Raw genomic sequence first — 24,397 nt, 5'->3', positions numbered from 1 at the left:
ATTTATTTACATAACAATAAACGCATGTGGGATGAATTGTGAAGAAACGTAAAATAAGAATTATTTAAACCTGTTTCTTAAGATGGCATTGAACTATTGAATAGTAAAATATGCTAAGTTGTTAATTACTGCTGTTAGTGCAATGTGTCTGCGATAAGGAAATTTGTGTGACAGTTAATAAAATATTATCACTTGCATTAATTAGAGCACTGACAACATGCATGAATTCATGTAAGTTTAAAAAAAAACATAAAAAAAATCATATGACGCCAAGAATTCCATAAAATAAACAGTTTTATGATAAGATATAAAATAATACTGGCTAAAAAGTTATACATATCATAATTAATTTAATTTACTTTACAAATAGATACACCTAACACCAACAAGGAAAATTAACACGCATTTGTTGCCACCTACACAAAAATAGCCAACAGCAGTAATTAACTACACTTAATTATGTCTATAACACACCAATAGGCCCCGGATACAGCTACAATAAGTTCACTTTTACACGCTACGAAAAGTCTCTGGACCTATGCAAGAACTCTTGTCACTTTTTCCAGAAACTGATTACACATAGTAGACAGTAACGAGAGCGTAGATCAAGAAAACTCTCTCGACCGGGAGCGGTGAATTGCCTAGTGTACAAGGTTTGTGTGTAAAACCGATACGGATTCTAGCGTAGGTTGGGAAACTTTTCTCAGCGTGCACGAGCGGTCTAAGAATACTATAATAAAACTCGTAATGCGCAGATATCACATAGAAGCACTCACTGCCTGCTCCACAAGCTCAACCCCAAAACATAACAGCACCGAAGGGTTCAAGAAGACAAACAAATAACACACTCAATGAAACAAATGAATGAAAACAAAATTGTTAGTTTTCGACATTAAAATACTCAAACAATAATGAAAAAGGAAACTTGAAATGATTTAGATACTTTACAACAAAATAATACAGAGGGTTTTCAATTTATAGCACTACATATCACATTCGAAAACTTTAATTACAAAAACGTCAATGTAAATTGTGGAAAATACACAAACGTGAATAGAATTTATAAGGAGTAAAGCACTTCTCTTCGGAAATATAAATAATATCAATCGTCTCCCCAGACAAGTTACATACATATCAAATGTTAACAATGATAGGTATCCTCAAATGTATGGTAATAACAATTCTTTTCATAAGGCTCGTGACATGTCACTTCCACACGTTTCAGGGATTTTATCAGTATTATCGATTTTTAAAATGTAACTCGTCTTCATTGCCTCACTTTAAATATTAATCTTCTCAAACACCAACACAAAAACTTTACACAACACAAACCAACAGACCGCGTTAAATTTAAAACGTTATACTAAACTGTACACAATAATCTATTTCTATGTGCAATCACACTATACAATTTATAAATAATTTATTTTTATAGAATTTTTTGAATAGAGCATTTACGTGACAAGATACTAAGACGACAAGATTGAAATTCAAAAGGAACGTTCGACATTTGGCAAAAATATACGTAATCGGAAGCCGACAATATCCTGTGAGAATAGATTCATACAATAACTATAACTTCTAAATCTATATATTATACTGTTCAGATAGAAACCCACTAGTAGCGCCATCTAGTTCATTTTTAAGAATATTTTATTTAATATATTGATGTTTATTTTTATAAGGTAGCATGAATACTAAATAATATTGCTGTAGATATTTTTATCTAAAATACTTGTCTCTCGATATTTCTTAGTTCGTAGTCATCGTTAGTAAGTAAAAGTACATCAATGGCCACCACTGAATACTCATGAGTGAACCATGTTTTTATCAATATATTCGCTAATAGACAGCTGACATTATTGTAGACTACGAAATACAATTAGATACGAGACACGATTCTTATGAATGCGGTATTATAAGGTTTCGCTAACTGTCTGCGATGTCTTTTCTTCTTTAGTATTAAGCCGGTATTATTTCTTTTTTAACATGTTGTGTAACCATTCGGAACCTAGCTACCTCTTTTAACATTTGGCTGTAGCCGCATCAGCCGCTTGCTGTACAGCTGCAGAGCGGCTGTGCTATCGCTGCGCGGCCTGCTTGAGCGCGATGAGCTCGTCCAGCTGCGCCTTGTACAGCTGCGTCACGTCCTGCAGGTCCAGCCGCAGCTCCGCCATCTGCTCCTCCTTCTCGCCGTACATTTGTAACAGTGCGTCGTACTGCTCTTGTAGAGTCTGCAAACAAAAACAATGACTAATTTATACATCAAGCAAATGTCTGCCGTCAGGACAATTGATTTTCTCTTCTTCAGCAATTTCTGAGTCCTAAAGTTGTAGCTCATGAAAGTTCAGTATGTTTGTCGCAGCGTGTCCCGCTCGGCCAGCAGGCTGTCCCGCTGTCCCGCTGTCCCGCTGTCCCGCTGCAGTGTAGTGCGGTGTGTGTGTGCGGCAGCATACCTGGTGGTCGTCGAGTGCGGCCTGCAGGCGCGCTCGGTGCTGGCGCAGCGTGTCCCGCTCGGCCAGCAGGCTGTCCCGCTGTCCCGCTGTCCCGCTGTCCCGCTGCAGTGTAGTGCGGTGTGTGTGTGCGGCAGCATACCTGGTGGTCGTCGAGTGCGGCCTGCAGGCGCGCTCGGTGCTGGCGCAGCGTGTCCCGCTCGGCCAGCAGGCTGTCCCGCTGCAGGGCCAGGGCCCGCAGTTCTCCGTCACGCCGCGTCAGCTGCGCCAGCGTGTCCTCTACGCACAGAGCGGACCCCGTGGGGGTGGTGCGGCCCTCCTCCTGCACACGAGACTAATGGTCATGCAAGGTAACGCAATTTGGCGGATGGACGTCAATTACCATCAAATTGAAAGTGAACTTGAAGATAACATGAACTTGTCAACATTATACCTCACGCTATAATATACTCACGGAATGCCAGAGCGAGGCGGACAGAGAATCTGAGATGACGGACTGAGAGGGCGACACGTCACCACGCTCGCACCGCACTGACACTTGCTCCTGTAAAACAATTAAAAGTATTGAATGGAAACTCAATTCCTTACGAAAAAATTAGCGAGATACCTTCGCGCACACTTTAGTGTTTAGTTCCTTCTACAATGGTGACAGTATCGACGGCTTTTTTTGGTTATAATACCTGTAGTATAGCGTTTCTCTTCTTCTCGGTGTCGAGCGCGTTTTTCTCGTCTGCCAGTTGAGCCTCGAGCTGCGCGTGCGCAGTCCGCAGCGACGACAGCTGCGCCGCGTGTTCCGCGCACATCGACTCTAACTCCGATGTCTTGCTGTAACACACACAACACGTTTATAATGTTTTTTGCCGTTCGATGATCAAAAGATAACAGAGATAGATAGATAGAATACTCTTTATCGTACACCATAAGGAAAAACAATTTAGGTCAATACAAATAAATATGATGAGCACAAAAGGCGGTCTTATCGCTAAAAAGCAATCTCTTCCAGACAACCTAAACAAAACAAACCAAACAACTAACCAAAAGATAACATATTGTGGTACTACCTAGCCAGGTCTCCCTCTAGTCTCCTGATCGCCTGCAGATGCTGTTCCTCGGTCCCGGAGAGCCTCTGCAGCTGGTCCCGGACGCTGCTGAGCTGCTGGTCCACGTCGGCCAGCCGCTGCTGCAGCGCCACGCACTCCTCGCGAGAGATCTGCTCGCGTTCCACTGCTATAGCCAGAGACCGCTCTACCTCCGCTGTGTGATGGTTAATAGTTAAATATATAGTTTTACTAGCTGTCCCAGCAAAAGTTATTTGGCTATACAAATGAGTTCCAGGGGAAAAAAGAGTGTGAAAAATAGATGCTTGTCCGATCTCGGATCTGCCCAATATGTAAGCAAAATTTTATGAGAATGGGTTGAGCCGTTTCGAATGTGTTCAATTTCCTACACCGTGACACGATTTTTTTATATTAGATGTCCATCAAGGCTTAAATAAAATATGAACTCGTGCCTGAAACTATAGTGATAGACGGTCTTCGAGCTTTCGTGACTGACAATAAATATTATTTAAGGAGGTGGAAGACCTCCTAATAAGGAAAAGTTTGCCATGGTGCAGGCGCACAGACATCTAGGCAGACATAGGTGCGTCCTGGTGCGGGCTGGAGTGCTGTATATTAGAGATATAGTTCGAACCGCAAAAGCAGCAAAACTTAGTCTACGAGACAGTGCTGAGATGTGAGCACCCCACTGTAACTTATCGTCCAATGTTATTCCAAGAAAGACCGTTAAATTACTAACGTTTAAAGATTTTCTGTCAATTTTAAAAATGAGAGAGGTATCATCCGCGAACAGAATCATGTCAGTCGAGTTGGCCATCATGAACGGGAGGTCATTTATGTACGCTAAAAAAAGAAATGGGCTTAAGATCGAACCTTGGGGCACGCCCACTCTAACTAAGGACCCGGAAGATGTTGCGCCGTTTACGCCTACTTTTTGTTGCCTAGATGATAAATATGACAATACCAGTTGTAAGGATTGTCCTCGTAATCCATAGTACTTTAATTTAAGGATTAGAGTATTATGATCAACGCAGTCAAAAGCCTTGGAGAGGTCACAGAAAATTCCTATGGCGTCCTGTGACCCCTCCCAAGCTCCTAAAATATTAGACACTAACTTGGCCCCGGCGTCGGTCGTCGACTTTCCCTTGGTGAAACCAAATTGACGCTCATGGAAGATTTTTTGCCTATCAAAATGTGACATCATTTGGTCGAGAACCATTCTCTCAAATATTTTACTAACAGCTGGAAGCACCGAAACTGGTCTATAATAAAAAAAACTGGTCTAAAATAAAACGGCAATCAATTGTGTGTACTCGTCGTCTTGAAGTGCATGCAACTGCAGCAAAGAACGAATTTCAACCAATCACGAGTGACGGCTATGGCCCGACACGCTGCGGGCCAATCACTGCACTTAGTCCGCCCCGCGCCTCACTTCATACCGCAAAAGGGACCTAGAAAATCACTTCTGCGCAGGTGAAGGTCAGCGCTCAAGATCCGTTGCGCGTACTATACTACCTAGCACAGTACATACCGAGCGCTAGGTCCTTCTGTCGCAGCGCGTGGCTGTGCGCAGTCGCGCTGCGCAGCGCGGCGTGCTGCAGCTGCGCGAGCTGGCGCAGCACGGCGGCGGTGTCGGCGGGCGCGCGCGCGCCCTCCTGCGCCGCCAGCGCCTCGCGCGACTCCTGCAGCTCCGCGCGGACCGACTCGTAGCGGGACACCCATTTCTTCTCCTCTGGAAAGAAACTCAAAGTCAAACTCTGAAAAAATCACACTCCGTTGACTCAGCGACCTAAAATGTGTCTTAGCCTCTGATACGAGAGCGCCACTTCTAGCCAGTCATCGCCTTGAAGCGCCCGAAGGTCTGCCTCAACTGTACCAGATACGCTCTCTTAACACCACGATCTTCTCCCATCCTTTCGACGTGGCCAAGCCAACGTGAGCTAGACGTATAAAAGAACAACATCTCAATAACCCCCACCATTGACCATGTCGGCCCTGAGCTGCTGCAGCTCAGCCCGCAGCCTCGCCAGCTCCTCATCAGCCGCCCGCTGCTGGTCCTGCGCCTGCTGGTGTCCGGCCGCCCTCCGCGCCAGCTCGGCGCTGCTCCGCTGCAACTCGTTGAGCTCGCGCCGCGCGCCCTCTAGTGACGCGCGGCTGCCCTCCAGCTTGTGGGTTGTGTCATCCAGAAGACTTTTTGTCTGTTAATATAAATAATGACAATGCATTTTTTGTTATTATCATAATCATCATCTTAGCTATGACCACATGGCAATAATTTAATAGATTATTGGTCATATTCAATAGATTCTAGTTAAATATGGATTCAATAAATAAAAATGTAAGGATTGTTTTTATCAATTACATCTCCTTTGTTTTTCTGTATTTTATTTGTATACATATAATATGAACTTTATTTTTAATGATATACTAGTCTAACCCAATGATAAAATCGGCAGAGACACCCTTGGTAATCAAGTAAGAAATGGGAATTATTCTTTAATGAGGTGCATATTATAATGATACAAGTGTCATAATAAGAATGCCAAACAGTTTGTAAAATTAATTTCATGGTAATAGCAATTTTATGCTTTCTCTTATTGTTGTGAAAAATATTTGAACAATTTCAAACAAAAACTGGAAACGTGTTTCGCATAACTCGCGCCAACTGATAAGAACTCCGGCGGCGATAAGCAAAACATAAAATAAACAAATGAGACTGATGGATATTCTATTAACTTGTACAGTTTTATTAGCGGATTACGAATGGGATACCAGACATGCGTACATCGTTAACTAAACTGTCTGACTGGCTATACCAAGATAATGACTCACTAAAGTTTGTAAATAAATAGTGGTTTAAAATTGCGATATTTCTATACGAAAACACATCCACACAAAAATATACAATTTATATAATGTCACCAAGCATTTTCAAATTGCTGGCACATTGGAAATAATGTCCAAAATGTCATGCAGATTGTTTTTATTGCATATTCTATTACACTATCTTACTAATATTATAAACACGAAAGTTTGTATGTATGGAGATATGGTTGTTTGTTCCTTTTTCACGCAAAAACCACTGATCGGATTTAGACGAAAAACAGATAATTTATAACTAGGATTAACACATGGGATCACTTTCAATTTGCAGCGGGCGGGCTCGCGGGCAATAGCTAGTAAAACATACATTTAATATAAGCTTACTTCTATAAGTTCCGTCTCGAGTTTCTTGTTGGCCGTGGTGAGTCTGTACACCGCCTCGATCTGGTTCACCTCCAACTCCTCCTTGGCAGCTATCGAGCGCTTCAGCCGGTCCAGCTCCGTCGTCTGTTCTGCTATTTTGTCCCTGACAGGATAATAAGGAAAGGGTTTTATGAAAAGTAATCTTTAAAGATACATTCATCAATCAAAATGTCAGGGACCCTATTCTGCTATTTACAACGGCCGATGAATGAATGAAATTTGGCTTAACATGTCAATTTTCGTATTCTCTTAAACATTTTTCTACACAAAAATTGTAAATTGAGTATGGGATGGCACTGCACTCAAGGTCAATACAATTAACTTCCAATAATTGTATTTACAAAATGGTTGAGACAATAGATATAATTTCAAATTTAATCCAATTGCCATTAATTCATCGGCCATTGTGAAATAGCAGAATCGGGGCCCAGGTTTAATAGCCAATTGTCATGGGTACACGCTCATGGCTTGCATCTGTTTTTCGTAAGATACGCTTATCAGGGTGAAACAATGTCTTTCAATAGTCTGTTTTGCTTATTTCCTTACTATCCAAAACTAATTTCCTTATTTCCTTATTATCAAAAATATTTAATTTATGAAGAAGCTCAAACAGTTTGTAAATTATCGTATTGTCTAAAAGCTTTTTATTACGGAGTTATAGCCGTATATCTATTATCTACCCAACATGTTCTTTAAGATTGTGATCTAAAATAAATTATGAACTGATATGAAATTTTTAATTACATTGTAATCTGAATTTATATCAATTCTCAGAGTTTCATAATTGAAAAAGTAAATTAAATATGTTTTTAACTTCATTAACATGCTATGATGAACTACATAGATTTATATTATCATCGGATAACAATTTCGCTGTATTTTATCTCAAGAGGTTGTCTATTTAATTTTTACAATTCAAAATTACTATCAGGGAATTGGAGTGAGGACTCGGTGATGAGTCCCATTGGAAAAAATATTTGTTTTTGTGTATTTGGTAAACGATTGCCGACAACAGGCAAAGAGGCGGCGGCACTAAGCAAGTGTGGGAGATGCACCACACTCGCTTAATGTCACCGCCTACAATTAGCGATGACTGTTTCTTAACACAGGACTGATATTTTTTTTTATGAATGCGGACAAAATCTCATACATTGTTCTGAACCCAAAGTAAGTTGCTAAAGCACTTGTGTTATGGAATTCAGATACAACGAAGGTACCACAAACACCCAGACCCGAGACAATGTAGAAATGTAAATTTGTACATTGACCCGACCCTGGATCAAACACGGGACCTCAGAGCTAGCGACACTTTGAAACCGGTGCGTACGCCACTCGACCACGGAGGTCGTCAAAATATTCAAATAACCATCAAAAACTAGTGCTACATTCTAAGTTTAAGTAACCGAGAAAGCATGATTCTCAATAGCTCCTAAATCTTAAGCGATAGAGAACCTAGCCAACAACTATCTGGTCTAACCTGAGCCCCTTGATGACTTGTTCGTTGTCCTTGTCCTTGGCCCGGAGCTTCTTGATGATGTTGGAGTGCTGCAGCTGCTGGCGCGCCAGCTTCTCGCCCTCCTCCTGCAGCTGCGCGATCACCTCGTCCTTCTCCTTCAGGCTGTTCTCCAGCTCTGACGAATTCTTCCGCGAAGACGATTCTGCTTTTAATGAGTCTAACTGCTTTCGAAGCTGATCCTGGGAATGTTATATTAGTGTTGTCAATTATGAGATGTTTTGGCTTGATCTAAAAATAATATTTTTTTAATATATGGTTTTGAAGAAGTTGGTAATCCAAATAATGACTTTGAAACTTTTTAAACCGATTATCGACATCTACGCGAGTGAATTCTTGGTCAAAAACAAGTGCAAATAACCACAGATTATGGTTAATCTCATAAGGTCCTTACAAGAACTTTATCATATTCAGGTTAGTCAGACAAGAGAGAATAGCATTTTTGGCATAAATAAGGCAGAAAAAAGAATTATTGCTTATACAAAACAGAAATACTACTCAACTATTATACAGTAGATCATACAATTGTAGGCACAACTTTGTAACACAAGTTATTTAAATAGGATAAACCTATTACATATTAAATAAGAATATGTTATTACACTGTCCATTCAATACAAAACAGAGCATGGAGGATTGTAGAGCAGTTACTACAGAACAAATTATTATTAGAGTTTTAATAACATAATATCCTATGATTGTCCAACTGTTTCATTTTAACCAATAGAACATAGTAGGTGAATATAAGACTGCAATAATATCACTTTCATTATTTTACAATACAGTTTGTATTGCTGAGTAGGAAACAAGCACTACAAATAGGTCACAGCTCTTCAAACATGTCAGATGTAAATAACACAGATATGATGCTCAATAAAAGATAAAAACCATTATACAAAAAGTAATTACAAAGTTAATAAAATCTGTACAGACCTTTTCTCTGATCGCCTGTTGAAACTTCTTTTCCAATGCTGACATCCTTTGAGTATAATCCTCAGTGATGGTATTAATGTCTCCACCCTCATGCTTGGCCATCAATGACTCCACCTGACCCTTCAAGTCAGCATTACTCTCTGCCAGGTCTGCATTACTCCTGCTCATCTCCAGCAGCCTGTTCTCCCTTGCTTCAAGAAGCTCAGCCATCTCACACAGCCTCCGCATCAACCTCTCATTCTCTGAGCCCTGACTCTCATCACTTGTGTTACTCTGTACTGATGCCTCCGACAGCTCCCGGTTGTGACCTCGAATCTTTGTAGCTAAAGACTTCCCTAACACTAAGTCAACTAAGTTTGGTGATGTAGTGCCATCAAACTTCGACTGTTTAAAAGCATATTTAGCAGGACTGTTTCTGAACCCATGACCCTCACCATTTGGACTGGGTATTATTTCTATATCAGACGACGTGGCTGTCTCTAGCTCATCTCCAGATGTATGGCCTGAAGTCCGGTCTGAACCAATTTTAACTAAGTCACTCTTACTGTCTGAACTTATAGGAGATGTCCTCTCCTTAACACTGCCATCCTTTTGAGATGAGCTGCTACTTGACTCATTACACTGCTGTTTCTCTATATTAACAAAGGCAGAACTCTCTGACCTCAGCATTTCATTAGAAACATTGACGTTGTAAAATGACGAGGAATCACTTAACTTGTCTATTAATATGTCTTCCTGATCTTTCTTCTGTTCCTCAGTAGCCACATCTAGGATAATACTGTCATTGTCAGCATTCAGGGTCCGATCTGACCATGAGCCATCATTTGAAGAGTTCTCACTGACCTGCATCCTCTGCGGCAAGATGGCCTGCTCTAAATGAATGAACTCTTTGTCAATAACTTTTCTTGTAGTTTCTGGTTTGACTAGCTTAGGGAAAGGGCTCACAGCCTTGTCATCGGTGTCCAGCACAGTGGGTGCTGTACACTCAGATATAGAGTTATAAGACATAGTGTCTTCATCATCATCTGCAACTAAACTAACACTGTCTGCAGTCTCAGCTTTTTCAGTCTTTTCACCCACTGGAGTAGGTTTTTGGTCACTACCATCTCCAGGTGACAAACACAATGAAGATGAACTGCTATTTTTACTACTAGAATAACTATCAAAACCAAGGCACTCTATAGAGCTGGGGCTCACAAGACTATCGGGTAATATCTCCACAGACTCAGAGTTCTGTTTCTGACCAGGGCTACTGCTGTGCGAAATGGAATGCACTGACACCTCTGAGTCTGGTGTGGTCTTCAAACTTTGAGACAGGACTTCAACAGACTCAGAACTATTTAAACTTGACACTAATGATAACCTTGTTGACTTGGCAGAGTCCCGCCTGCCATCCTCCACTTTAGGACTTTCATCCTTTAAAGATTTTGCAATTCTGTTGTCCAGTGCCTCACTGTCAGACATTATAAGTTGACTTTTAGAAAACAAATCATCTTGACTGTCATACTTAGTGTCAGATATAACATTCATTGACTTAGCTTTGGGTGGCCTCACTATAGTGGGGTCATCATCTGTTTTTTTGTCTTGCTCAAAGAAGGATCCAGCAAAAGAGCCCCACAAGCTTTGCGTGTTCGCCTTCGAGGGGCTCTCGGTGACCACAGGTTGTTCCTTGATGGGTCCATCCTGTCCACTCTCCGCACTGACCGTCAGACCCCAAGATGAAAAGAAGTCAGTGTTGTCCTTTGTTGCAGTACTAGCGTGTCCTGGCGAGGACTTGGCGCTGCTCTGCGGCGGAGACTCGGGTTCCTGCTCCTCCCCACTCTCGTCTTGGATGTCGAGAGCCTTGTCTATAGTTTTCTGCGCTTCCTTCAGCGCGTTCTTAGCGAGGCTCGTGAGGCCTGACGTGTCGAACCAATTCATTTTGTCGTCGCATTAGACACAACACAGCACGTATCACAGTTCAATCAAAACACTGAGTAACGTATCACCCTTGCAGAAGACAGAATAATGTGATTGTTATGAGATTATCCATGGAAATACACTTCAACTAATCACAACAAACCAGATGACGTTTCCATTTTGTTTATGTATTTCTCGACGGAATTTTGCAATTGTCAAACTATTTCACTTTATTTATCACACGCGAATACAAGGTAAGACTTTTCTATTAAACTATTTTTAATAACACTGTAATTTTCAACTCGAACAAGTGCCACGAAAAGTATGTGATCGACTGATTTGACGTTTGAATAATCACAAAAAAGAACATCGTTTGACTTTAGTGGTGGCGCAACTACAGAGCCGGTTTTTGGACCCCGATACCATAGCTCCAGTGGCGCAATTGGTTAGCGCACGGTACTTATAAGACAGTAAGCGTGTGAGTAATGCCGGGGTTGTGAGTTCGAGCCTCACCTGGAGCAATATCTTTTTGCTTCATAATTTGGTATAGTGAATTTATAATCCACATACAGTATGTAACTTTTTGCACGAAATATATTATTTTCAACGATCATTCAATTGTTTTCAGAATTTTAGTTTCAGCAAATTTTAAACAATTGATCAACTTTCCGACAAAATAAGGGATTTTGAATGTATTTTTTTTATTGGCACATAAGCGAAAATTCATAATGATTTCCTCCTTTAATCTCGAACTAAATTAGAAATGTAAACAGCACTCTGTGCCGCAGAACTAGGTACACCCGAAGGGTCTGAAACAAATAACTTTGTTTCAAAACGCGGGGAACAAACTTGATCTGGATAATACAAAGCGCATATCTACAGGAAGTGTGTACTAGAGACGTTTTTTACTAGAATATACTTAAGAAGCAACAAATACATATTATTATGCGGAATGCCGTGAAGTTTAAACTAGAACTATGTCAATAGTTTTGTTCAAGAGGAAATAAGAAATCTCTACGCATAAAGCTGGAGTACTATTTGGACGTGTTTACCTTTCTATCGTATCGTGCCTAGCGTTCAAAGAAATGAACTGATTTAGATGTGGTTTTATTTTAAATAAGAGTTTTAAACGATTCGACCATATTTTATCTCACACTAAAAACTTGAACGGTCTTCGAATGTGCGAAAATTCGCAGGGAAAGCTTGTTAATAAATGCATGCATGATAGAATGCTCCCAGAAGAAAGGTGCTTAGTTACCTTCTATCTATTGTCAGACCGGAACGAGCTGCCGCGACGCCACTTCTTAAATATACGTCGGCATTAATTAAATGGATAAAATTCATATGTTCTACGTTCTATATTGGCGTTTCTATCTAACCAATAATCAGGAATCTGTTTAGGTTAGTTTAAAATATGACTATAATAATTTTCTGCTGACGGAAATAAACAGGATAAGATAACATTTTTTTACAATATAAATAGCAGGTAGTTTACACAAAGATAATAAAAATCTGAGCTGGAATACAAAGTGATTCCATAATATTATTTTAATTGTCATGGACATGACATAGGGCAGTATTTGCTAGGATGTTGCAGGGGTAGTCAATTCAAAAATGAAGAATAGACTCCACCACCCACTGTCAAAGAATGTCGTTCTCCCCACGCAAATAAATAAACTAATAAGTTAGTTGAAAATCTTGTCGTGTGTATTTTAACAGGTTCACTGTTTGTAAACCCCCGCGAAATAGATGTAACAAAAATACAGATTTTACATTGTAACATAATTTATTGATTACCTTAATATAATTATATACAGTATAATTAAACTATGGGGCCTATAACAATGTATTCAATCAATTTTATGGAATTTGTTTACGTGGAGTCAATTCGATAGTACAATTCTCAAATATATCACATATTAACAAATGAAAATATTGATTTCAAAATGGACAAATGTAAATATTTCGTATTTATTTATTTCAATTTACAAATAGGAATATCTGCGGCCGATGAGTAGGAATAAATCTTAAACTGGCAGCTGCGTTTTTTCACATATTTACATCAATGAATTAACATTAATTAGACTTTAATTACAATCTGAATAAAACCAAATTAAGTAAACACTATAATTAAGATCTAAGTAATTTGTTTTCAGGTAAATGCATTCGACATACATATTGATTGCTTCAAACCATTTTACTTTGGAAGGAGATAGTATAATAATTTCTAGATACTATGAAATTTCTTGGATATGTCAAATAAAATTATTAATTACATTTGGCCCTTCATACACGAGGCAGATTTGAATCCTCAAGTATTGAAGATTTACCTAGCGTCGTGTGAGAAGATCCTTGATAAAGTCTTCTATTAGACATATTTAAACAATCTAATAGAACCCATAACATTAACACTAACTAATGACTGACTAAAAAAATAATTTGAAAGTAATCCTTGAATAACATAATAAATAGCTTAATTATGTGCAATACAATCACAAAAATTTAAAGCTGACTTAACTAAACCAGGCAACGAATTCCCAACATATTTCTGTTAATATAATAAACAATGCAAGTTAAAATGACCTATCTAACTTTTAATAGCGATAGGAATTTGACATGTAGTGTTTGTGAAAACAATTAGTTCTTTGACTGAATTATTATACTTCAGGTTGAATTTATAAATCGACTAATTATAAATTTGAATGCACTTTCTTACTATCATGATAGGAGTAAAAAAACACTACCAAACCTAACTCTAAAGAACGATAAATCAAAGTGATCCATGCATTGCAGTTCCTTTCGTGTCTCCACCATACCACTCAAACATTACAATCTAATAAAACGTCAAATTATTATCACTAGTGGCAAAAAGATAAATAATAAAAATTGGCCTTTATTAACTTCAGCGGTAGGTGTATAATGTAATGATTAGACAACGCCGGTGTTAGCCCCGGCCGTGGGCGGCGCGGGCTGCGTGAACATGAAGCTGGTCGCGTTCTGGAACAGCTGGCGCTTCACGAACTCCGTGGTGGCTGACTTCAGGTTCTCCTTGGCACCGAACTTGCACTTCACGTAGCCGTACAGGTTCGCCCCCGTTAGCGTCAGCGCGATGAGGACTAGAAGCTGGGGAGTAAAAGGGTTTCTGATTAGTAATGCTAAGTAGTTGATTAAATAGTAGGTGTTTTATCATTTAAATAGATTATATTGGCCATTGTTAATCGGTAATGGCAAATCCATGTTTGTAGTAACTAGATAAACGTTTTATCTTTTCCGCGTTTATTGTAGAATTTTAAAATACATTAGTGGTTTCGTTTTTGGGTTTCCATAATCTAAAGGGTATAAACGGCGCTCCGTTGTCTATCCCTCTGTCACCAGGCTATATCTTATGAACCGTGAAAGCTAGACCATTGAATTTTGAAAGAATATTCATTTTTGTTGTCGATCTTTATTTTTAGTATTTGGTATAACAACAACAAGATCGAAGTTAAGCATCGTTGGAATGGTGATCGAAATATCGATCGACAGATATGACGAAAGGCCTTAAGAATTGCAATATTTAACAAAGACCGTTTCTTTGATTTGAAGCTATTGATAGTCTGCTTCATAAATGCACACGAATGTTTATGACGATGTAGTTTCGTTTATTTGTCACGAATATTACCTAAGGTATGGGAAAAGTTCATTAAAGTTTAATGAGATAATCAACAGCGTGCTAAGTACTAGCAAAAATGATTACCATCCACTTGAATTTGAGTCCGAAGAGACAGAAGATGAAGAAGGTGGACCAGATGAGCGGGCACAGGATCAGTCCCATCCAGAACAGCCGGCTCTCGTTCTGGTTCACGCGGTTCTGGAAGACAACGGTGCACAGTGAGGAAGGTCATAGGTGCTTCACATAATATACGAATATTTGAGGAGTGTAATTAATGTTTTTTTCTGTACCTACAACTGTCATGTTTTTTTCACAGGGTTAAATCAGTAAGTATACTAGTGATTTAACCCTTTTTCGATTCACAATAGACTAGGTAATAATAGGTTTTGTTCGAATGTTTTTATAAGTTAAATTATAATTGGCAATACTTACAACTATTTAACAAGTACATGTTGTATGTGCTTCTTAAAAGTTACGTATTGTATTTGCTCTTACGAGAAGGATGTGTTTTCGACAACATTACTTACCAAATCTAATAGTATCATAATATGAATGGTACTAACATTTACCTGTTTTGTCTCAAACACCCAGTGGGACTTGCCGTCATCGTCCACATAGTTCCACCATCTCAAACCAACTAGCAGCCGACCTGAAGACATGATAAGATTCTTTTTATATGAGATACTTTATACGATGCATTTTTTACGTCAGCGTATTTATCGCCTACTTCAAAGGCCTCCAATCATGCCCTGACCAGGGGATCCTGATAAATACACGTAATTAAACCAAGTCAACAAAACTACCTCATGAAAGTAACAATAAAAAATTAAGAAATATATTATGTGCTGTAATTATTGTATTGTCTCTTAATTTGAAAATAAGAATAAAAAAAATTGCTCTCAGTATTTTTGTTTTAGGCACAAAATGTTTAGTAATGTTGTATTATAATTACACATACCGCTGATGTTCTTGACAGTCCAGAAGTCAGCAGACAGCAGCAGTACAACAAGCACAAAGCTGGCTATGAAGGAGTCGGAGAACCATCCACACAACATGTAGACTACGATGGCAGAGCACCGGAACACTAGGTGGAAGAACACTATGTAGGGATGCCTGAGAGATTACAATTTTATTAATATTTAACTGGTATTTGTGACTTATATTTTGGTCAGTGCTGAAACTTAAATAAGTATATGCTATGTTCCATAGAATGTACAAAAACATGTTTGATAAACAATCAATGAAAATTGTTTGCCACCAAAAACACAAGGTCCAACAAAAATATATGTTTACTTGTTTAACATGGTAAGTTGATGTTTTTTTGTTATAAGGCCCTCTTGATCTTCAACAATCAAGAATGAAGAATATTTATTTCTTAAACAAAGTTTAGAAGAATAGTACAATAATAGGTGGCATTTTCTTGATCACAAAATTACTGTCTTGTTTATTACTAGTTGTGGTATCAAATGCTTGATAATTTATAGTAATAACACAGGCCTAAGTCATTATTAACCTCAATATGTAGTTCATTTACTCTCCCAACATGTAGTAAGGTATGAATATTAAATGGATAATAATTGTAGATCAGACATGGTAAAAGTTGTCGAGCCAAATAATATCTGTACCAGATAAAAAGGTTACACCTTAAGTGTAAAAATGTAAGTGTATAGCCCTTCTTAAATAAAAGGACTTTCTTTTGATGCCACAAATTAATACCCAATGTGATGAGTGAAAGCATATGACACACATTGTTATAGTACTTACACAAACTGTTTATTAGCATTATCCTCTTCACCAAAGGCGATGGTGTCATCGTCTAGCAGCGGCACCTGCGGCACACCTGGCTGTAAGTAGCGCAGTAACAACACTACATCAGCGCAAGCCGTGCAAAGCAAACAACTAAATCTCTATCCATTCACAATCAACTCGGAAAATAACATCATCTAAAGTAATCACTTGCAAAACAAAACAGCTATGGTGTAAATATGATTAACGGGCGATAATTTCATTACAATGTATATGAAAATGCTTCTTATTAGGGTAAATTAAAGAATGTTCTAATGAAACTTAAAATCATTCGCTGCCTTCAAACAATCAAACATGTTAAGGGAATTAGTAAGAGACTTTCAGATACAATTCTAAGTACTTACCGTGGCTGAATTCATGCCTGGGTTATTCATATTTGTTTATTAGTAATATTTAACTAAAACAGAACGTATTTTACCCAATATAAATCAATTTACACTCCTGCTAATTCGTCATCGATCACTATTTGAGTATTTGACAACAAAATAAATCCGTCAGTTGACATGATTAATCGTGCAAAAGAGAAAAACATATACAATACTTGGCTTACGAGAATGAGTAAAAACCAAAACTTATGCTATAAGTACTCTGCTTTTCTGATAGAAAACATTTTGTCACGAATTTGACAGTGTGGACGAGGCAAGGCGATGACATGTCATACGTCATGAATAAGGTTCCGTTTTGTGCCGGCTGGATTGGAATCTTGAAAAAATCAAAACATGTCCGAGTAGTTTCAGAAGGTATTATAAGTGTGGTATATAAATTTTGGTATGTATCCAATTTAAATAATTATATTATATTGAAGGCCTCAACATGATTTTATGAATAGTGACAAAAGTAAGGAATGTATTAATTATGGTTTTCAGCATTAAACGATAGAAGTTTAACTTATAGCCTTTTATTTTTTTTCATTAAAATGACTCAATTATTTCAGTATCTCAATTATTGAAGTTAAATTTAAATAAATATATGCGAAAACTATAGACTTAAAGTACGGAAAAAATCTGATTTAATTACATATTTCAATAGGTATTTTAAATATTATATTCATAGGAAGGTATATTGTTGCAATGCTGATGCTTAATGAATAACAATTTAAATATCAGATAAATGTAAAATGAGAAATAAAATAGGTATTATAGAGTTCTATAATACATATTTTATTTAGAAATGGTGTAAAATTAGTATTTCTAACTTGCTTTTATAAAATTTCTTATGAGGAACTGAAGATATTAAGTACTAAGGATGTGATTGCTTTCCTTAAGTTTTACTGTCGCTATATTGAATTTCTTGTTCAAATGACTGTTTTACAAAAGATTGTGATAAAAATCAAAACAAACCATATTTTCGAACGAAGGTTGCGCATATCGCTCAACACCCGTTCTAACTTCACTTGATTAAAAAAATAAGACAACTGTCAAAATTTTGCAGCAGGGCACATGCAAAGGCTGTTTACAATTTTGCAACATACTTGTGTTTGTCATTACAGTGTTATTTTTTTTGCTCATTGTTAACAAGTTTTGTGTGTCGTACGATGTCTTCCGCCAGCGCGGTGGCCGTGTCCCGCGTGTGGTCGTGATTCTTGGTTTTAGTGCGTGACAGGTGTAAATTTTGCGTAACGGAGTCGCGATGGGCGCTAAAGCTAGTACCGCGAACGGGGGGCAGAGTCCGCGCACGAGGACATTCTCTACGAGCTCCAGCTCGGATGTGGTGTCGGGGGGCGCGGGGTTCAGCCTCTTGAGGGCGATACCGGGGATACAGGTGTCGAACGATCGTCAGCGCGCCAGGTCTCTGTCTTCCGTGCCAGACCTGCACGCATCACATGAGGCGATCGCCATCCCCCCGAACTCGCAGAGTTACGAGGCGTCCGCGGCCGCCAGCCCCGACACGGACTCCAGCTCCAACGAGGAGGCGGGCCCGGTGGCCGGCACGTCGCTCGCGCTGGGCCGGGTGTACGCCGCGCACTCGCTGCCCTCACATATCTGGTCAATAAACGGTAAGTGTCCATCTCCATCTTCCAGCTACTGCTGCACCTCATCTGCCACCCAGTTATCTAATTGAACATTGTTTATATAAGCCTTATCTTCTGTTAGATAAATACACAACTTTTCATACTGTGTGATGATAAGTCTTTTTGATGAATAACAAACATTATGTGTACATAGGAACTTGTAACATAGCATATTATACTATGTATCTGGATGGGAATATTTGTGAGAGGTTTGGATTTAGTGTGCTTGATGTTACAAATTGATTTGTTATGATCATGCAAAGTGGTATATTTATGAGATAATGATACACTGACATGAGGACAACACTGTTTGATCAGTTTGTTAGCAAGTCCCCTGTCAGAGATAACATCTATTTCTGAACACAAATACTTTGGTGTGTTATGAATGTGTGAAGGAAGTGTTATGTTGGGTCACTGGGTAAAGTGCAAATTGAATTAAACAATTAATGAAACCAATCTTATTAATTTAATTAAAGTCAATGTAGTAAATGCTCTATCACCTATAGTGTATGGGATTCATATTGGAATTCCAATAAGAATACATTCTTATCATCCTTTTTATTATTTAGGAAAACTGAAGTGTAGTTAAGCCTCATTTTTTTCCGTACTTTTCAATATATTCTTGACATAAAACATTAAGAATTTTATTATTTAAGCATCAGCTTTTTAATTTACTTATTATAGGTACAGCACTGTATCAAAACATTATATTAATAATACTTGGTAGACCTAAATTAAGGCCTTTATTATGCAATAATAAAATAACAACATAAGTTATAATAAGTGTGTTAGGATTTTTTGTTTATATGTGTGTAACTTCAAGATTCTTAAAAAAAAATACATTGGAATCATTCAAGAAAGTGTTAAAAAAAATGTTGTGTAAAATGTGTGCTAAAACTGAACACTAAAGCCATATGAGTATTCTTATATATTCAATACTCAATCATTTATTGCTTTCCATATGTTACAGAGATGGTACAAAAAATTAACACTTAAAGATCAATATGGACCTGCAAAAATTTAGGAGTGAGGAAGAGGGCTGAATAGCAACTTAGTCAAATCAATATTGTTATAAATTTTTAACTGTTATTTTTGCTGATATTCAAACATAATGCCATTAATAATGACTTTGACCATAACCAGTGCAACCTGGTTCGCAGATATAAGCCACACGGAATGTAATCAAAGGATTAACTTTTATGAAAGTAGACATGGAATATGGAAATATTTTTTGTTCCTCGAAATAATTATATATATTTTTGAGTAGGCCAAAATATATTTCCTTTATTTTAACATAAAGAAATAATAATTCTGGATGATCCCCGTGATGTCTGGTATTAGGGTTGTAAAATAATTCATAAAATATTCACTTTAAGAAACAATTTGTGAACCAGAATTCCAATATTAGTGATAACAATTATTAGAACAGCTGTAACTAGGGCTATGTGGGGTTGCAATGTCCTTGACTAGTTCAACCTGTACAGGGTGTAGAATCTTTATAGAAACCTGTTCAATGGAGCCACCTGAGTTTTTCAAGACCAATTTCTTTTATTTCTGGATTTCTTGTTTTGGTATGAATAAATTAAAAGTAAATAAGACCGACATTTGCGTAATAAGATTAATTCCAATATTAGTTCCTGTCATAACTTGCATTGAAATATAGATAAGTAATAATTATTTAAAAATATATTTTGATAACAAACATTTAGCTGAATTCGCTTATAATGCCGGCTTTTGTCTCTTACGCATATCAAGGTTGTTTTTCATATTTGATTTATGTTTTCAACCCACTCACGAATTAGAAGAAAGAAAATTTGTCGCTTAAAAAACTACACGGACACACACAAACGATTGATGCAGTTTGTTCACCTCGAGCGTCTGGAGGGCGAAAGCTTAAAGCTTCACTTTTCTGAATAAATCGAGTATGATGTCTATTTCTGCCGACCCCTCAAGTGAGCAGTCGTGACAGCAGCATCACTATTAACTCCCGCACGTCTACGCGTCTGGGAGCGACTTTCTCGTACTATAATAAATCGCGGCCGCTTTTCCGGGTTGTGGCGCACGCGCTTTCGTCGTTCAGTCGTGTTCGGGCTACCGTTGCGTTCACATCACCCACTATGTACAGACGCCGCTACCGCACCACCCTCGGCCTTGGGCTCGGATCCTCTTTCTCATCCACGTTCTCAACAACTCTGTCGTTCAGGACGACGACGACAACCTCTGCCGCGACCGACACGGTCAGGTCGGATGCGCGTGCGACTGCCGCTAAGCTCAAATCCAAGTACGAGAACGCCGGCACAGCGCAAGGTGCGTGTGTTACTAACGTGTGTGCCACTAATATCGTCCTGATGTGAATCCTCAAATTACAAGGATATTGTCGTGATTTTCTTTTGTTCCATGTCGGCTGTAATAGCCGGTCGTGGCATCCTTGTTAGTTTTCCTTATGTGAGGGATGTTCGGTGTGATTGCCCATTTCGTCTATATTCGTTTCTCCGCCTTTTATTGTAACGGTTTTCTCTTTGATAGCACAATCTTCGGAAAAATATATTTTCTTTTCGTATCGGGCTTTCAGGGTCACCGTAAAAATATGACGTGACAGTCGAGAGAGCTTTTATATTACGTGGTGTTACACTGTTCTAGTTGTTTATTTATTTTCCATGTTTATGTGTCAAGTCTACTCGCGCGTGTCCCTATGACTTCGATATTATCTAATAGTGAGCCGCGATCCCGAATGTGGTTAATAAATCATATCGTTCCAACGCGTCCTATAAATAGTGGAGTTACCCGAATTCTGTAACAAGTACGCTTTGACAGAATCGTGTCAGCGACGACGAGAGGATATTAAGAGGAGCGAGAGCCACTCGATCTGTAAACAAGCACTCTCCAGCGACCCGCGCCTGCCGCAGCTGATGATATTATTGTCATTGTGACCTAGGAAGCTCACTGAGTTTTCACAATCATATTTCAAGTAGTTAATGGTTATGAAATGTTTTCAACTGTATATTTATTTTACAGCTGTATCGAAACATGATAAAAAGCTTTGTTATATTTTAAAAAAAGTTTACGAGTTTCATGACTGCAAGAATGGTTGATTTTATATCGCAAGTTCGGACATAAAATACCTGATCGAACGGTTCATTTATAAATCCCAGTCTTAAGTATCGACTTCTGCGGGAAAGTTTGTGGAAGCTCAGTCTATACTAATATCACAAAACCAAACAGTTTTTAAATACAGTGGCTAAAGGCGCTAATGTCGTAAACTATAATGGTCTGCTTTGAAATATTTCAGTCCATTTGTTGAGGAAAGGATTATCAGTTTAAGATTAATAGGAACAGAGCAGTAATGAAATATGTTAAAAACTAGTCATCCGATTTCAACAATTTCTAACTAGGTAATCTTCTTAATGAAGTCCTGCAATTCATCAGGTTGCATAAAATACATATTGCCAAAGAACTTCTGTTCGACAAGAGGTTTGTTGTTATCAGCTGGTTAGACCACGAAGTTCTAACTAGACCTTTATAAAGTATGCAGATACGCAAAAGTTAGGAGTGCAGATAAATATATAGAATTTCGAGGAAATACGTTATATCGCATTGGTTTCCGTATTTATAATATGAAAATGTCGTCTGTTTCAAAACATAATTAGTATTTCCATCGAATCGTGACAGGCTGGCTGTAAAGACACACTGACAGGCGTCCAGACTTTAAATAAATCTGACATTTAACTGTCCTATGATCTCGATTACTCGTAAAGCTAAATCAAATGGCTCGTCCCAACTCTAAGGGTATTAATTTTAATATTTATGACATAAATGTAACTAGTGCTGTAGAAAATAACTGCGGTTATAATATCCGCATGCTTGATTACCAGAAACGTTTATAATTTCATTGTAAATGGGTAATAAAATTGCGGAAGAACCGCATCTTAGAAAATTGTTTATATTTAGGCCTGACCTACATTAATAATATTTATTGGCATGGAATATTACCAAAATTCTTCCATTGAAATCTCGTAATGTATCTTCACAGAGAGTACGACATTCTACTTTGTGACATAAACAAGTCTTCATAAAATTTGTTTTCTAAGCGCACCAAGTGAGTAAAGAAACATTTTTCTTAAAACCAATCTATAAGCATAATCCTCTAAGTTACGATTCTTAATTAAATAGTGTTAATCCTGGTTATCCGAGTAGAAAGAAAATAATTAGCTTTAATTTCTAGTGAAATTATAGTGGACGAATAGTTCTTCTGCGAATAGATAGGAAAATTATGAGAGTCGTTTCAAGCGTTGTAAATACCGATATCCGAGCATGCTATGGTCATTTACTACCGTCACCCAACTCTCGTGTATATCCTGGGGGCGGACTGGGTCGTATCCGCGGGGTGGGCGCATCCCTACTGGAAATGTAGCAGTTTATCCGAGGAAGTCGCCGCAATAATGCTCTATTTATTATCCTATCCACTATCGTAATGTTTATGGGACACCAATTCTGTACGGATGTGACGTTCTTCTCATATTTATGTATTTATTTGTGATGTTTTTAGTGTTTGTGCGTTGTCTGTTTTGATTCGGTTTATTAAATTAAATACATTAATATCAAGGCTTTCGTTTACGTTTACCAACATACAATAACAACATAAAACAGATTCACTGAAAACAATATTTTCAAATAGAATTGAAAAGGTTACTACGTTGAGATCAATGACAATTTTTGGACGATTTTGACAATATTCTTAGTGAGACAGTTTTACGCTCAATTTAAATTGAACTGTGTTTGCTTAGCATAAGACAACAGGTTATTTTAACTAAACATTGTTAAACCTATGCCAGGTGTATAATGTACTTCACTGCAGTGCACAAGCCTTGTGCGGCAGTTCCCGCGGCGACTGGGTCTTTACAAGCTCGGAATTAATTTAACTGGTTAAGGGAAGCATGTACCATTATATAACTAACAATAAATAGCAAAAATTGCAAAGAAAAGCATGCTGGATCGCAAAGATTTACGAGATATTTGCGACAAATATAAAAAAATACTCCTGCATAATTTTGTTCTATTAATTTTAAGGATCTTACTATTAACAACAATTAAGCTTGATTTAATTGTTAAAATTCATACTTCCGTTTAGAAGAAAATAATCAAATTAGTGTACATCACTGTAAAAAGTGATTGAGAAGAAAAATTAGTTGATTACCGCGTCGGAAGTGCTAACCGCATGAAATTGTGTGTAATTAGCTGGAACATTGAGGCTCAGGTGCTAATGATTGATGTACTTGTTATGAGCTGATTTGGTAGTGATGGAATTTGTAATAGCAACTGGCCTTTCAATTTAGGAATAATGGAAAGGATGAACTTGCGATGCATATGTAGAAATTTAAAATTAATGATATCTAGTCATTTTGCAAATGTTTGTCGACATAATTCCCAATCCGGGTATATAGCTCAGAGTTGTGTTATCTAATTTTTTTTCAACTAAGCCAGACGTTGCAAAATTATCTCACGACATTTCTGCGTGGCCTTTGAAAAGGTTCGTATCATGAAATACTAGATCGATAAACATGACGTAGCCCCTGAATCAGTTTTAAAATAAAACTTTTCAGAACGAATATTCGTTACTATACTTCCCATTGACGGCAAACTAGCACCCGATGTAAATTTAACTGTATATGCTATTTGTGAATGTAAGTTAAACATCCGTGTGCCAAATACCGCCGTGGTTAGTACCAACTATGTCCTATATGCTCTAACAACTAAATTGGGTCAGGCACAGCTTTGGGTACGGCATCCATTGATTTATGAATGCAGACGATGAAAGAACAACTTAAT

At 38.0% G+C, this 24,397-nt stretch overlaps 3 protein-coding genes and 1 non-coding gene across 10 annotated transcripts in view; 2 read left to right on the top strand and 2 right to left on the bottom strand.

The window, feature by feature from the left end:
- Positions 1-1,990: 1,990 nt before the first annotated feature.
- On the bottom strand, positions 1,991-11,557 carry LOC113498367 (TATA element modulatory factor). Its single transcript, XM_026878379.1, has 10 exons — positions 9,204-11,557; positions 8,235-8,452; positions 6,719-6,860; positions 5,490-5,709; positions 5,043-5,243; positions 3,515-3,707; positions 3,134-3,278; positions 2,908-2,997; positions 2,596-2,775; positions 1,991-2,234 (listed from the first exon to the last, which is right to left on the bottom strand). Exons 1-10 carry the CDS (start codon positions 11,121-11,123, stop codon positions 2,082-2,084), a joined length of 3,462 nt encoding a protein of 1,153 aa, XP_026734180.1. The 5' UTR covers positions 11,124-11,557; the 3' UTR covers positions 1,991-2,081.
- Positions 11,530-11,623, top strand: Trnai-uau. Its single transcript has 2 exons — positions 11,530-11,567; positions 11,588-11,623. It is a non-coding gene; the product is annotated as a tRNA-Ile (tRNA).
- Positions 11,624-12,869: 1,246 nt separating this feature from the next.
- On the bottom strand, positions 12,870-17,161 carry LOC113498368 (uncharacterized Golgi apparatus membrane protein-like protein CG5021). 4 transcript variants are annotated; one of them, XM_026878382.1, is made up of 6 exons: positions 16,905-17,161; positions 16,519-16,583; positions 15,713-15,867; positions 15,318-15,403; positions 14,839-14,952; positions 12,870-14,225 (listed from the first exon to the last, which is right to left on the bottom strand). In XM_026878382.1, the coding sequence occupies exons 1-6, from the start codon at positions 16,932-16,934 to the stop codon at positions 14,031-14,033; spliced, it is 645 nt and encodes a 214-aa protein (XP_026734183.1). In that variant the 5' UTR covers positions 16,935-17,161; the 3' UTR covers positions 12,870-14,030. The 4 variants fall into 4 exon arrangements, with proteins under 4 accessions (XP_026734183.1, XP_026734181.1, XP_026734184.1 ...); XM_026878380.1 differs by having other exon boundaries at positions 16,519-16,598; positions 16,905-17,158; XM_026878383.1 differs by having other exon boundaries at positions 15,324-15,403; positions 16,905-17,155.
- Positions 17,162-17,923: 762 nt separating this feature from the next.
- The window catches only part of LOC113498269, a 92,100-nt gene continuing 85,626 nt past the window's right edge, over positions 17,924-24,397 (top strand). The window contains exon 1 of one of the 4 annotated variants that reach the window (XM_026878221.1): positions 17,924-18,556. In XM_026878221.1, the coding sequence (XP_026734022.1) occupies positions 18,190-18,556 (367 nt within the window). In that variant the 5' untranslated portion in view covers positions 17,924-18,189. The remainder of the gene's footprint in view (positions 18,557-24,397) is intronic. The other 3 variants (XM_026878223.1, XM_026878224.1, XM_026878225.1) reach the window with 3 other exon arrangements.

The sequence above is a fragment of the Trichoplusia ni genome, chromosome 10 (assembly GCF_003590095.1).
Source record: "Trichoplusia ni isolate ovarian cell line Hi5 chromosome 10, tn1, whole genome shotgun sequence".
Lineage (NCBI taxonomy): Eukaryota > Metazoa > Arthropoda > Insecta > Lepidoptera > Noctuidae > Trichoplusia > Trichoplusia ni.
Note: the sequence above shows the minus strand (reverse complement) of the source record. Positions and strands in the feature narration are given on the sequence as shown.

Excerpts from the sequence above, each read along its gene's own strand:
- LOC113498367 (XM_026878379.1), bottom strand. The coding sequence starts at position 11,123 with ATGAATTGGTTCGACACGTCAGGCCTCACGAGCCTCGCTAAGAACGCG. Across the intron at positions 5,710-6,718 it reads TCGAGACGGAACTTATAGAA|ACAAAAAGTCTTCTGGATGA; the intron begins GTAAGCTTATAT and ends TTATATTAACAG. Across the intron at positions 3,708-5,042 it reads ACAGAAGGACCTAGCGCTCG|CGGAGGTAGAGCGGTCTCTG; the intron begins GTATGTACTGTG and ends ACCATCACACAG.
- LOC113498368 (XM_026878380.1), bottom strand. The coding sequence starts at position 16,934 with ATGAATAACCCAGGCATGAATTCAGCCACG. Across the intron at positions 15,868-16,518 it reads AATGCTAATAAACAGTTTGT|GCATCCCTACATAGTGTTCT; the intron begins GTAAGTACTATA and ends GTAATCTCTCAG. Across the intron at positions 15,404-15,712 it reads GACTGTCAAGAACATCAGCG|GTCGGCTGCTAGTTGGTTTG; the intron begins GTATGTGTAATT and ends TCATGTCTTCAG.